This window comes from Drosophila virilis, chromosome 3 (assembly GCF_030788295.1).
Source record: "Drosophila virilis strain 15010-1051.87 chromosome 3, Dvir_AGI_RSII-ME, whole genome shotgun sequence".
Lineage (NCBI taxonomy): Eukaryota > Metazoa > Arthropoda > Insecta > Diptera > Drosophilidae > Drosophila > Drosophila virilis.
The window spans coordinates 290470-304242 of NC_091545.1; the positions used below are offsets into that span (position 1 = coordinate 290470).

Below are 13773 nucleotides of genomic sequence, written 5' to 3' on the forward strand. Positions count from 1 at the left end.
TGTGCCATGCATTTGGCGCACTTTTTCTTGCAAATTTTTCTTTATGATCGGGCAGAAATTTGCATATGCAGCTCCCACGACAGAATCTTAAGAGTTGAGTGCAACCGAAGACAACACAACGGGCGGAAGTAACTCATTATCATACAATTCAGATAGTTAGCATAATACTAATTGCTTTTGCAGAACCTAAAGGTGAAGCGTTGTAAAGATAGAAAAATGTGTTATCAATCAAGATAAAGATAATTGTTGTATAACAAATGTGATGGCAAGTTCTTAAGACATTAAACATTTACAACTATTTAATCTAATCTCGAGTTAAGAAACAAAAAACTATTCATACTCAATTATTTTTTTAGTTTTCAATGACTCTCATATGCGAATCATATACAAAAATAAACGAAATTGCGTGTGAAATTCAATTTCTTTTTGCTGTTTTTAATTATTTGTTTAATTTGGGATTTTTGTTTATAGAAAAAAGCTCTAAAATTGGGCGTGGGACTCATATATATGAGACACCATTTCCGCTGCTGACGATCTTATATCATGTTTATAAAGCAGACGATGCAAAAGGGGCAACAGTTGTCTTATTCGTAAGGCACATGGTCGAAGGGCTTATTAAAAGCAAATAAACAAGGGGCAAATATAAACATGATGTGGAATATAGGCGGAATATGATTCAATTTCGATGAAGTAAAAGGCTTTAGACTAAAATTAAAGTTTTCATTGGGATGCACTGAAGGAAATCCAGAATGCAAAAGTCGTGTAACAGGCGCAAAGTGTAAACATGATGTGGAACAAAGGCATAATACGATTCAATTTTGATTAAATAAAAGGCTTTAGATTGAAATTAAAGTTGCACGAAAGGAAATTCCGAATGTTTTACATATTTATGATCCACTTCAAATGAAATCTGCGGCAAAGTCGCGTAAAACCATAAACTATTTCAACACGTGTTGTTTGGTTACATTCACAAAATGATTTATGAACTGCGGCATAACGAAACACGATTCTAAAAACCACATAAAAGTCAGAACAGCTACGTGACTCAGTTTAAAGACAAATAATTTTTTTGTATAAGAGAATTTATGCAGAAATTTTGAGAATTGATGGCGTCGCAAACAGCTGCGTAATATCGGGCAGACTGCCAAGGCACACATCAGGCATACGCACTGTGTAACGCGTGAAAAGCTAGGAAAACACAATGGAAACACGCAGCGAGTATGAGTAGGATAACTAAAAATAAGTACGCGAAATTGTAGAAAATAAGTGTAAAAAAAAAAAAAGAAAGTTAGATTCCCAATAGAAATGCCAAATTCGAAGTGAAGCTCAACACAGAACCGTTTCCACATTTGCGCAAAATTTATAAATAAATATGTTACAAGTGGAAAGCAGAAATTTACGCGCGATTCTAAACTATATAGAAATGGAATACGAAAGTGTTCTTTTCCGAACACGCGCGTCCACTTGACTGATAGAACAGGAAAACTGTTCACGACCATCGCGATCAGCCGCGCCAAAAGCTTTCCGTGTGAAGCTCTTTCCATCAACATAGAGAGCAGAGTGTGTTTGCTTAAGAGAGCGCGAGAGAGTGAAGAGAAAATTTGGGGAATACATAATGGGTTTTAGAATGCGGCGTCGACAGCAATATTTCAATTAAGTAAATCGTAACTAAATCTAAATGATTTTCCATTTCTTTTAAAGATCAATTGGGAAGTCAATGAACCGCTGCGAAAGTGTTACGTGGCCGCAGAGACTTTTAATTAACGAAAATTGAGAGCAGAAAATGCTCGTGTGGAAAAGTTCTTTGCCCACCGCCCACTCATATATTTGGGGAAAGTAAATGTAGATCGGAAAATGTGTCACCTGAAATTAAGTAAAATCATTATTGCCAAGAATTTTATATGCCAGGCATATAAAATCAAATTAAAATGTGGCCCAAAGTTATGACTGTGGAAGTGTGTCTGTTTAAATAGATTGGATAAGGTGGAAAACTTGAAATCTTTCAAATCTTGTTCCAATTTTATACTCAGTGTTTCTTTCTTTTATGTAAATGATTCACATTAGAGATTTTGTAAGTTTTCGCTGTCAAGCAAGTACAAATATTTGTACAGACTTTGAAAAATGGAACGAATGCGGAAGATATTTGCTCTGTCGAAAAGTGAAAGCAAATTACGGCCCGATCTAAATATAAACTTACTTTCTATATAAAGATCCGAGTGTGTAGACGGCAAAGTAATGCTAGAATATAGGTCAGTGGGCATTTTTGGCCAAGTTGCTGCGACCCTAGGTTTTTATATTTAATTGCTTAAAAACTGACTCATTTTTCGGAAAACAATTATAATATATTAATGCGAATCTTAATTAAAATGGCAAACGATTTGCAGCTGTTCAATAGAAAGTTAATGAACTGCATCTGCGGTGCGTTTACCCGTTTTTATTGCACTGAATAATAATTTGAAATAAAAAGTTTAATGACTTTTACCTTATTTTGCCTGATCGAGAATTTATGTAAAATTTAATTTTATTTATGCTTGTTGAAAAATTTGTATAGGACAGCTCGAAAATGGCAGATAAACTGGAATTTGGTTGTCACTGTGATCAGGAATATATACCTAAACAGTATGTAACTATGCAGTTGCTTAACATAAAGAAAATAATATATATTATAATAGTAGAAAGCAAACGAAATCAGAAGTAGACAAGAAGTGGCATTGGCTGTCTAATCATCGCCTGAAAATGTTTCCATTTAATGAAGAAGGCGTCGAACTCGTCACGCCAACTGCGTATAATGAATTAGGGATGCTTCAAGTTGCATTGTGGCAACAACAACAATCATGCATAATCCATACTAATTTCCCCAGACCTCAGCCGTTGTAGGGTCAATAACAGGCTCTAAACGGCGGGGGCTGAGTCCAGAAAGTTGGTCAACTGGAAAAAAGGAGTCAAATGGGAAAAGCTGAAAAACTGAAAATATTTTATTTATGTACAGCACGTAATGCATTTTGTCCTGGGGCAAGAATACTTGTGGCAACTTGTGGCAACATATTTGTTTATCCAGCGAAGCAAATGATCAGTGCTTGATATTGTTGTTGTTTGTTGTGAGTGAGCTGCGGGACCGCGCAACGCCGGGTGTTTAATGGCACCAGGAAGTCGCATGGTGAGCGCGGTCGTAATTCTAACATATTTTACATATGCAATTTCTGCTGGATAATATTATGAAAGGGATTGAAGAAAAGCGTGAAAAGTGTAGACTAATGACTTTAGGGGCGTATTTTATTATAAAACCATATTATTAAATCACGTTTCGTGGCTGTTTAGCGTCTTAAGCTACCAAAAAGCAGTCGCCATACAGCTAAACGTTTAATTTCCATATTTTGTTCATATTTCCAATTCTGCCCGACCAAATCTTACTCTTTTGCATATTTTCATATATAATCAAAAAAGCACACAAATTTTAAAATCAGAAACGCGTCGCTTTCATTTTCAAATAGTCGGTCAATGAACTTCAGCTTGGGCATGAGCCGCCGCCAAAAAAATTTGTCCGAAAAAAGGCAACCAAACATGTTTAATAAAAAATAATTGACACGCATCTGAAGAGGCGTCTCCAGAGGTGGCAGGGCCACAGTTGCCCTATTGGTTTATTATATTTATATTATGTTGTGCGTTTAGCTATACACGAACTTTTAAACTTTCACTGGACGTCATTCATTTTCACCCGTTTCAGACGCTAGAGGGAAATAATCAACATGCTCGTAATACTATATACATCTCGACATGTAAATCGATTTTTAATTGCCAAAATGTGTGTTAGTTTTGTTGTTGCCCCTTAACTAATTTGTAGCATTTATATATACGAAAAATAAAAAAATTTGCATAGTTACGTTAGTTAAATGTGTTGAAGACTTTTGGGTAGAAAAAAAAAGTATGATACGTGTTATTCGACTGTCGACAAATGTGGGAACATTTCCCAATCAAAGGGAGAGACAGGTGAAGCACTAGGTTGATATGATAAATGAGCACCGTGTGACTTCATTTCATTTATAATTAACACCCTAACATGTTGTGATATAAATAAAAATGGCACTCCACGCATATAGTAAAAGTATTTACACTTTTCTTTTGGTTTACTTTGCAATGAACAAATTAATTTCTGGATGTTTAGAAAGGTTTAGTGCGTGATGTTTCGTGACAAAAAAAATAATTTCAGACGTGTTTCGCACTTTTCGCAAATTTAAAAAATATTTGATACAAGGCTTAAGTTTGCATATATATGTATGCCTGTTTGAACACACGTGTATGCATATTTGTGTTTATATGCGACAAATAAGTATACATGCATACACACGCCCTATATCATATACCCTATATAGACAAAGGTTGAAATTTTCCACCCCCATGACTCGGCCAAAACTGAACCGATGTTCATGAGCTTTGGGATTTTGCACATAGTTTTCCCTCTAAACTTATCAGGCATCAAATCTGACTACGTAAATTTTGGTCAAAATTCGTGTCAAAATCGTACCCCCAAGATTCGTAAAGAGACACAGTTCGAAATTTCCAAACCCAATAATTCGGCCAAAACTCAACAGATTACATTCCAAACCGTACGAGCTAGGAAGCTGAAATTTAGTAATTTTTTAAGAATTTTATTTTCAAAGCTCTATATAAGAATATAATGAATACGTGTTTCAGCGATTTGGGAAATTCCACTCGATACAGTGGTAAAATGACCGAAAAAGTTTGTCTGAGAGTAGTTTGTACACTGTCCGCTCAGTTTCAAAATCACTTTCAAAGCTATTCGAGAACATTGATTTTATAACATAAGTGTCATGGGCAAGGCCGGGCTACACCCTTTAGTATGTAAATAAATCCTTAAGCCTTTGCGAACATAGAGAAATATTTAGTATTTCAGGTGTTGTTGAAACAAATTCTATGTCGTTTATACATATATTCCTGCTTTAAGCAATTACAATGATTCTGATTTACCAATCAGAGTCTGACTCTCACTGACAATGACCTTGACCTGGCTTTACTTATAAATGCCCGTTTACCGGAATTACTTAGTTGTGTACTGTTTAAGGTAATTGCTTAATAAAATAGTACACAAACAAAGATTATGCCTGAACCAAAAAATACTCACGAAAATTGTGCAAAATTGTGAAAAACGTGCGTTGTCGTTTAGAGTCTCGCAATTTCCGTACTTTTGCAAAAATTCACATGCACTTGTTTATTTTACACACAATAAAAAATCCCAACGACTACGTAAATTCAGTATAACAAGTATATTATTCTTTGAGATGTGCGACTCGACATGATCAAATTATTCTTTGAGATGTGCGTTAAATGTTATTTATAAGCACACCTCATCGCTATATAAGATTCAGTATTAGCACAAAGTTTTATTAAGAAATACTTGCTCTTCATTTTAAATCATGTGCAAAATTAACTTATGATGGTGGGTGAGTTTTTGGGTAGAGTTAAGCCACGAAATGCCATATATTTTCATATATACCATATATTCTGTAAATCCTAGTTTTTTTTTTGTGCGGTCAAAGGCGTGTTTAGTTTAACTCTATACTTTTCTTTTATTTCACTAATTTAAATTTTTAAAATATTTTTTTTTTTTTTCATTTTCAATTCGTTTGCTTTTAATTTTGAATTTTCTTCACTCACTGACAGCAGTCCGAAAACGTTCCGCAAATGCCTTGGCAGAGAGGCAGAACTTAGGATGAGCAAATTTTCAATAATGTGCGCAAAAATTGTGTGTATACATAAGAAATATGTATGTATATACAGTGCAGTTAAAATCGGTCCATTTAAATACACATCAGTTTTATATACCTGGCGAAGTGTTGGCGTTCGAAATAGTGAACATCAAATGTTTATCGAATGATTCATAAAATCATTCACACACAATCATGTGAATATATAAATAACATAATTTACTGAACTATATACAAGAGAGCATGTTTCAGTGGCCTAAAACTGCACTTAACCATTACAACTGATGCGATATATTAAAATGGGGAGATGGGCTGACATCCTTTGGGGCTAAAAAGAGTTGCCGGATGCAAACGCTTTGCATTTCCGGCATTTGCAGACCCAGTTATAATTACGCCGCATAATTGAATAGCCACAGAGCATATATTGCCTGTAATCGAGGCTTGTAATTGCTGAACGACGTATGGAAATATGCCGGTGAAAATTATATAGATGGTCAAAGCGAACTTTCAATCTTTACAGTTCGCTAGGCTGTTGGCCAACAAACTGTGAAAATAAATTGAACACGTGCCCCTTTCATTGCCCACCTGTGCGGCACGTCTGACAGGTGTTCCACATTTTTGACTGTGCTTTCAGAACTGTAAATTGTTTGTGTGATGTGTGTATTCTAATGTAGTGTGCGATGCGGCTGCTTTTGTGGCCCAAGGTTCGACCCTCGCGCCGCATTAGTTGCAATTATTGTGGCCTCTTGACATTCTTCTTTATATTGAGTGTCCACATGGCAAGCATTTCTCAGCACTCACGCATTATCGATCCCACCAATAAGCCTGCTAAGCCACTTGACGCTGGTTGGAACTTAATTTGTCATCGATTTTGCTTCGATAAAAACAGAAGCGTGAATTAAAATTAGCTGAAGAGCTTGCCCTCAAGAGGCTTCAATGCAAGCGCGATAAGCGGAGGCTTAACTAATTAAAAACATAGCCAATTCGATGCCCTTCCCTCAGTTTCTCGCTCTATCTGCAATGTAATTGCAACTAATTGGATTAAAAATTACATTCACGCACTTTGAGATCCGAGCTCGCAGCAAATATAAAATAAATGCAATTTCAAATTCAGATATCATTTCCTTTATGTAATTGCGGGTCTATTGCATCTGGCTCCGATTCCATCTTTGGCCCAAGCATATCTTTTCTATAGAAATCGTAATTTTATTTACCATTTTATAGTTTACCAGCGCAGTGTGTGGCGTGGAAAATGCAGAAAAAACAAATGAATGAACAATGAATGGAAAAAATCGGAATAAAAAATGCTGTACAAACATTTCATCGTACACGCAGACCGCAACAGTGAACACTGGCTATGAAGTCGACAAATCAATTCAGACAAAAAGCATTTAAATTAAAAAAAAAAAAACTTTTTAAGAATTCGATTTTAAAAATCCCAAACCCTAGCCAGTGCTTTAAGCCCGAATTCATGTTGCTAGCCCCAAGACCTGGTACCTAAAACGTATTTTCACTATGTCGCTGAAACCACAAACACAAAAATTCCCCAAGAAATATTTTATTTTCTGATTATGTACATTACTTCTTTTCCTTTTGCTTTTTATGAGACTTTTGGTTAAGTTGTGCGCCAGCATCACGTAATAAACTTCATTACGACCACAAAAATTGGATCGCGTTTACGTGCAGATGTTATAGAGTCTTGCAAAACAACAAAAAAACCTCTGCTTACTGTGTTTAACAAGCTTTGATTAGGCCAAGTTGTAATTTTTAAATAAAATATATATATGTAGTTTTTTCGACTGTATAAGCTAAAGAAAGGTTGGGCGGCGATTCAAGCCCTAAAAGCAACAATTACACAATACTCTATGCCCTGTCTCAAAACAAAAAAACATTTGTTTCGTGTTTGCCAATAAAAAGCTCATTTCATCAATGTCATGTCATGTTGCACACTCTGTACATGGGGAACCCATATCAGATAGTTGTCGGAACACGTGCGGTAATTATGGTGGGGCCCAATAATTTTGTTTAATAACGCAGCAATCGAAAAGAAATACAAATGATTGAAAGAGCTGGATGGACATGTTAGGTTCAGCCGAAACGATTATGGCCATTAGGTAAACGAATAAATGGATAACAAGAGGCAAGCCTTAAATTAACGAATGTTAAATACCCTTTACCAAGTAGAAGCTTTTTATATATTTCACCTTAAAACATAGTTATTAAATTTGCTGTAGCTGATCTCATAAATTGAAAAGTAAATTTGAACTATTGACAGATTCAACTAGTTGCATAAATATACGGAGTTCCAATAACATCAGGCCTTGCCTTGCCTAAGTCTCTAGGCCCGAGACCTCAGCCTGGCCTTAGTCGGCCAAGTTTATCAAGAAACAAGTTTCCGATTGGATGTTATCGAATTACATTCGCTACGTGTGTTATTGAGAGTTCCGCTAACGAAACGCTTTTAAATGTACTCACAGAGAACTGTGGTAAATTAAATTAATGAATGCGGCATTTCCCTATATTTAAATTTTATCGGCAAAGTAAGAAAAAGGCGCATGCAAGATTAAGGTGAAATCATTCGGACCCCAGCGGCAATGAACTTGAATCCCCAAATATATTCAAATCAAAGCGTTAACAAAAATTTACCGGACTGGAACTCGGTCTCAACATAATTGATAATGCATGAAATGTGACTGTCACAGATAAATCATGCAAGGTGCACCTTTAACCAACTAATGGAATTGTATAATTTTATGGAAAATTTTCTAGAAACAAAAAAAAAACAAAACAAAACAAAAAACATGGATAGGAACACGACTAGCATCCAGGTCGCAGCCAGATCTTCAACAGGTAAAAAATGAAAAAAACATATAGCAATAGATATTTTGTTGAAGGAATTAAAAAATCCTCTTTGCAGTCAGGTAGTCAATTGCTTGAGGTATGTTTTATGCATGGCCTTTGTTGGCTCAGAGGAGTTCAAAGACATTTGATTCTTTGGGGATTGGAACTTATGTTGCGTGTGCCGCAGCAGTGATTCAGAACATAAAGGACTTCAAGCTAATTAAAATGATACATTTTTTCATTTTTTTTGATGCCACACCCAGGAACTCAATGCCAAATTCCTCACCCTTAGCATAAGGTGGTTACCTGAGACAATTACTTAGGATCGGTCAGCTTTGTGGCTCGTTACTTGGCAACTATTGATTTTATGTGCAAGCCAAACAAATCCGATCCGATCCAATCAGAACCCAACCCAAAAACCAAACCACAGACAACGCTTGAAACGCAGTGAAATGCAAATGATTGAGGATCGGATCGCTCTAGTGTAGATCTGAAGCAAATCAATATCAATATCAATCTCATGCTGGATGGCGTGTTGTCTTTCATATGGGAAGTTGTTGACCCAGACAATAAAACAGATAAGACCCAGACTCCATGATAATTGAAAAACTTGCTAAGTTTGAAATCTGAAATTGTTTAGAATTTATTTTATTTTAATATGAAGAAAAACCAACTTTTCAGACAACGTCATGTTTTTATGCTGCACCTTCGATTGTGGCAGACTGTCAACTGATTCCATTTGATGAATAGCATTTATTAGGCCCCAACCCGCTGCACCTCCCTATCACAGATCATTTGTCAAAGTGTCATAGCTTCGATTGTTGTTGTCGTTTTTGACTTTGTGTACGGCATTGTTTATAGTTTGGCGTGGCATATTTTCTTTATTTATATATATTTTTTTGCCGTCGCATCGTCGAAATCTGAGCAATGTTATTGTCTGAAAATTAAGCAACATGCTCCGGTTCGGCATGCGGGTGAGATGGGTTAGCTGAGATTAGCATTCCAGCATCTCGAATGAAATAGCATAGAATGAGAATGAGAATGTGAATGTAGAATGAGCCGATGAGGTTTCAAATGTAGCAGACAGTAAATAAAAATGAGCAGGTTTTTTAGGATTAAGCAATGGGCCGGTAGCCAGTTGGAAAGATGCGCTTCACAATAAAAGGCTGAAAACCGGTCGCCAAGCAAAATCGGTTCGAACCAGGATTGGGCACAATTTTCATATGAGAATCTTCAAATCAAGTCCAAACAATTGGAAATACAGACATTACATGATTTCTTTTAAGGAAATTCGCTGTAAGCTTTGATGAATCACGCTTACAGACAATTTAGCCATAAAAGTAATCGAGTAAAACGCGCCGTCAACACCTGTTGCCGCTTTTGGTATTCCAACGAAGCACTTGATACATGAAGTGCCAGCTCTTATGAATTACTCCAACAGATCGAATTTAACTCCTAACTAATAGCTGCCCAATCATTTTTCAGTTAACCGAACTGTCATAACAAATTGTTAAAATATTGTAATTTTCAATAGATTTTTGCCAGCCCACATCGAATTGCGGCTGGCCCGCAAATTGTTGTCAAGCGTTGGGGAAGAAATTGCTTTCATATTGATTTGATTTATGTACAAATTATTTTTGGACAGCGTACCCAAAGACTTTTCAAATGCTTGTTGAGCATTGATTTTTGCCAACTCACAAATTGAAACTGGGTTAATTGGATTGGCCTCTAACAGTAAAAGGGCCTACACGGCATTAATCGAATTTTATGTGTAGGCATCGAAGCAGGAGTCAGGCAGAGCGTGTGCACAATAAAAATCAAAAGAAAAACCTTTCTATTAAGTGCAAAATCCGAGCGATAAATTGAGATATGGTAGTATTAATCAAAAGTGGAAAAAACTTTAAAATATTATAGCAAATATCATATATCTTATAATATACAACAACATTTATATAGAGAGTCGAAAATAATATTTGCGGCTTTACTTTTTAACTAACAAACATTTCTATTAAGTCAGAAATACAAGAGAAAAATTTAGATATATTTGGATAAATTGGATAAAAGTGGTAAGGTAATAAAATTATTACACCAAAAAGCATTGATCTTATTATATTCTTAACTATATAAAGCTGGATTTTGCAACCTTTCCATATTATAACAATAATGTATTGTATATACAAGAGAATCGAAAATAATATTTGCAGCTTTACTTTTTATCTAACTTAATGGCAACATTGTAAAATACAATATATAAGAATTGTTCTCCGTTTTAGTATAATCTCTAATTGGGTTCTATTCACATTTCTCAACTGAAAAGCACAAGACACATTTTCCACCTAATTATGTGTGCATTGTGAAAATGTGCCGTTAAATTGTTTTTGACATTCTTTTCCGAATGGTATTTTGTTTGTGAGTTTGATTAAATGCATTGATCATTAAGAATCTTACGAAAACTAGTTTAGACAAAGGCAGCAGCACAGCTAGCGGCAGCTTCCTGCCCGATCGTATCGTAGATGAATGCCGAAGGTAAGCCACATTTTCGACACCGAAACCTTACCAACACAAACAAAGACACCTGCCGCTGCTGCTGCTGCTGGCTAAGTCAAGTTGGCCAAGCAACAATCTGATGCTGTGGCAAGTCAAGCAAACAATGAGCCAGCAGCCAGTTGGTCTCTGGCCGGCTTGTGGTATGCGCTTTATAATTGCGCAGAGCCGCAAAAGTGACCCACTTTGTGGCACAAGTTGCAGGTTGACCAACTAGCTTAGCTTATGGTAACAATGCATTAGGCTATACTAATAGAGCCTGTTGTTGTTATGGCCACAGTAGCTCGGCCCAAAATAACTGGAAGCCAAATTCTGAGGGCGTTCAAAAGCCCGCATCCGACTAAAATGCTTTTAAGCGGGGCAGAATTGTACAGCAGATAATACCCTATAATTTATGGACATGTTTACGAGTTTTTAAAGTTCTTTTTGAAAGTTCTTTTGTTCTCACAAGAAGTGGAATCCCAATAGAATTGTGGCTTACACCTCCAGGTAAGCTTTGGAGTACTTAGAGAAAGCGGAAAAACTAAATTCATTTGAATTTTGAATCATTTATTTAAAATTCATTTATGTTTTATTTTATTTTTCGGTCACTTTAAGGAGAAAATAATATAAATTGTGGTGCCACCTTGTTATAATGGAGAAGCTGCGCGAAAAGCTTGGTCAATTGTTCACTCGAAAGTATTCGGTGGATAAGCCCATGGTGGATGAGGACGAGGAGGAGAGCGAGGAACTCCAGACCAAGGATGTGGTGGATCTAATGCAGCAGCAGCATCAGCAGGAGGAAAAGCCAAAGACATCGCAGAAGCAGCCAAAGAGCGAACGAGAGTCACATTATGATAACTACAAGCAAAAGAAACCAAGTCCCTATCCATTGACAACGGCAGATCTTCCAGTGGAAGCGGAACCGATTGCAAATTATATGGATAACATAGATCCGGGCATCAACTATGAGATGGAGTTTGTCGATTTTATCGATCGCAATGCACCGCAGGGTTTTGGACAGAAACTGGAGAGTATGCTACCCTACCTGGGCCTGAGCTTTGTCACCTGGCCCGGCTATTGGGTGTGGCGCGGCTATCAGTGGCAAACAAAGCGACGAACCGAAAGGATCGGCATGTACATACAAAGAGTAGGTCTACATAGAATTAAGTTAGTATAATTTAATCTAATTAAACATTTGTGGCATAGACCTTCCAGCATGCCAAGCTGATGCAGGTGGCCATTCTGAGCCTCGGCCTGCTGATGGCCACCTCGGCTCGCTCCTCGTCGGAGCCGCTCGAAGTACATGAGGTGTCCTACAGGTCGAAGCGAAAATGAAAACATGTGGAGCAGCAGGCTGTGCCGGGGGTGTGGTTTACAAAAAATATTACGAAACATTTCAGATTAGCTCGAGACAGCATCAAAATTTGAAGAAAATTTAACAAAAAAATAAAATAAAAATCATGGGCATTACGAACTTCTTCGAGAGCGTTAAAAATTGGACAGTGGCGCGCGTCCAAGGCACGCTATCGTCCAAGGACGATGAGCGTGAGGATGTGAGGCGATTCCCCAATCTGGGCGAGGACATACAACAGGTGGTGCATACGCCGGAATTTGAGCAGGTCTTGGACGCAGCCTCGCCGTTTCTGTTGGCCAGCATGGGCGCCTGGCCGGGCTATTGGCTATACCGAGGCTTCGACTATCACTCGCACAGAGCGCACGTGCCGCTGCCCGTATACATCAGACAGGTGAGCAAATAATTACATATAAATTTAATCTCAATTTCTTATCACCTTGCTAGACCTTTTACCAAGCCAAACTGCTGCAACTATTGATTATCATGACCGGCATCATTAGCATGGTCAAGAATCACAACAATTTCCGTATTTTTCCAGTTAGCAACAAGGACTAGTTAAATCGTTTAAATTAAAAGAAAAATCACAACAAAAAAATTGGTGAAAATCTTAAATCATGAAGTTCGTATCATTGAGAGCCTTTCGCACGGTCCCTTTTGAAACTAAAAATTCCTCCCATTTGATATTTTAATAAATGAACACTCTCAAATGCAATTTTGACTTTAAATGAAGCGTCTCTTATTAAAAACTAAACCTGGCAAATACTTATTGCTGTTGCTGCTGCTGTTGTTGTTGTTTCTTGGCCTCGGTCTTGAGCATTTTTATTTCTTTGACCAGAGCCTGAGGGTTCATGCCAGCCCCCAAGAGTTCGATGCTTATCCTGATGGCATCCGGATTAACACCTGCATTGACCAGTTCGGACATACCATGGATTACTTGGACGATTTTTTCAGTATCTTTGGCACGGCAATGCAAATTTATTGATTCCTGGTTGGACATGTTGAAAATTTCATTAACTAATTTGTTCCGACTTCAAATCAAAGGCCACAAATTTTGTTGCTTATGTCTCAGACTGCTTAGAACTCTGACAATCATTTGAGTAGAGTATTTAACAAAAGTTATAGTATCTAACAAAAGGAATAATATGGAATGCAACTTTAAAGTTTACTTTCTTCTCAACTCGAGTGTCTACATTTCTAATGAGCCGGCTAATCTACTTAACTGCTATAATTCAAAACAAACAACACCACACACACATACACACACCCTACACTCACACACACACACACACATAACAGCAACTGTCGCCCCCGGCCAAGTGGAAAGATAAA

The 13773-nt window shown here is 37.0% G+C and overlaps 3 protein-coding genes and 1 long non-coding RNA gene across 5 annotated transcripts in view; 3 read left to right on the forward strand and 1 right to left on the reverse strand.

The window, feature by feature from the left end:
* Svil (Supervillin) overlaps positions 1-13773 on the reverse strand; it is a 125829-nt gene that overhangs the window by 101057 nt on the left and 10999 nt on the right. The gene's annotated exons all lie outside the window — the stretch shown is intronic.
* On the forward strand, positions 8274-8793 carry LOC116650831 (uncharacterized). Its single transcript, XR_004303845.2, has 2 exons — positions 8274-8573; positions 8641-8793. It is a non-coding gene; the product is annotated as an uncharacterized lncRNA (long non-coding RNA).
* Positions 11743-12564, forward strand: LOC6636809 (uncharacterized). Its single transcript, XM_002060255.4, has 2 exons — positions 11743-12237; positions 12297-12564. Exons 1-2 carry the CDS (start codon positions 11743-11745, stop codon positions 12423-12425), a joined length of 624 nt encoding a protein of 207 aa, XP_002060291.1. The 3' UTR covers positions 12426-12564.
* LOC6636808 (uncharacterized) lies at positions 12551-13169 on the forward strand. Its single transcript, XM_032435608.2, has 2 exons — positions 12551-12835; positions 12889-13169. The coding sequence occupies exons 1-2, from the start codon at positions 12551-12553 to the stop codon at positions 12997-12999; spliced, it is 396 nt and encodes a 131-aa protein (XP_032291499.1). The 3' UTR covers positions 13000-13169.

Bases quoted from the DNA above. Each gene is read 5' to 3' on its own strand.
- LOC6636809 (XM_002060255.4), top strand. From the start codon at position 11,743: ATGGAGAAGCTGCGCGAAAAGCTTGGTCAATTGTTCACTCGAAAGTAT. The intron at 12,238-12,296 runs GTAGGTCTACAT...TTTGTGGCATAG, and splicing joins TCGGCATGTACATACAAAGA to ACCTTCCAGCATGCCAAGCT.
- LOC6636808 (XM_032435608.2), top strand. From the start codon at position 12,551: ATGGGCATTACGAACTTCTTCGAGAGCGTTAAAAATTGGACAGTGGCG. The intron at 12,836-12,888 runs GTGAGCAAATAA...TCACCTTGCTAG, and splicing joins TGCCCGTATACATCAGACAG to ACCTTTTACCAAGCCAAACT.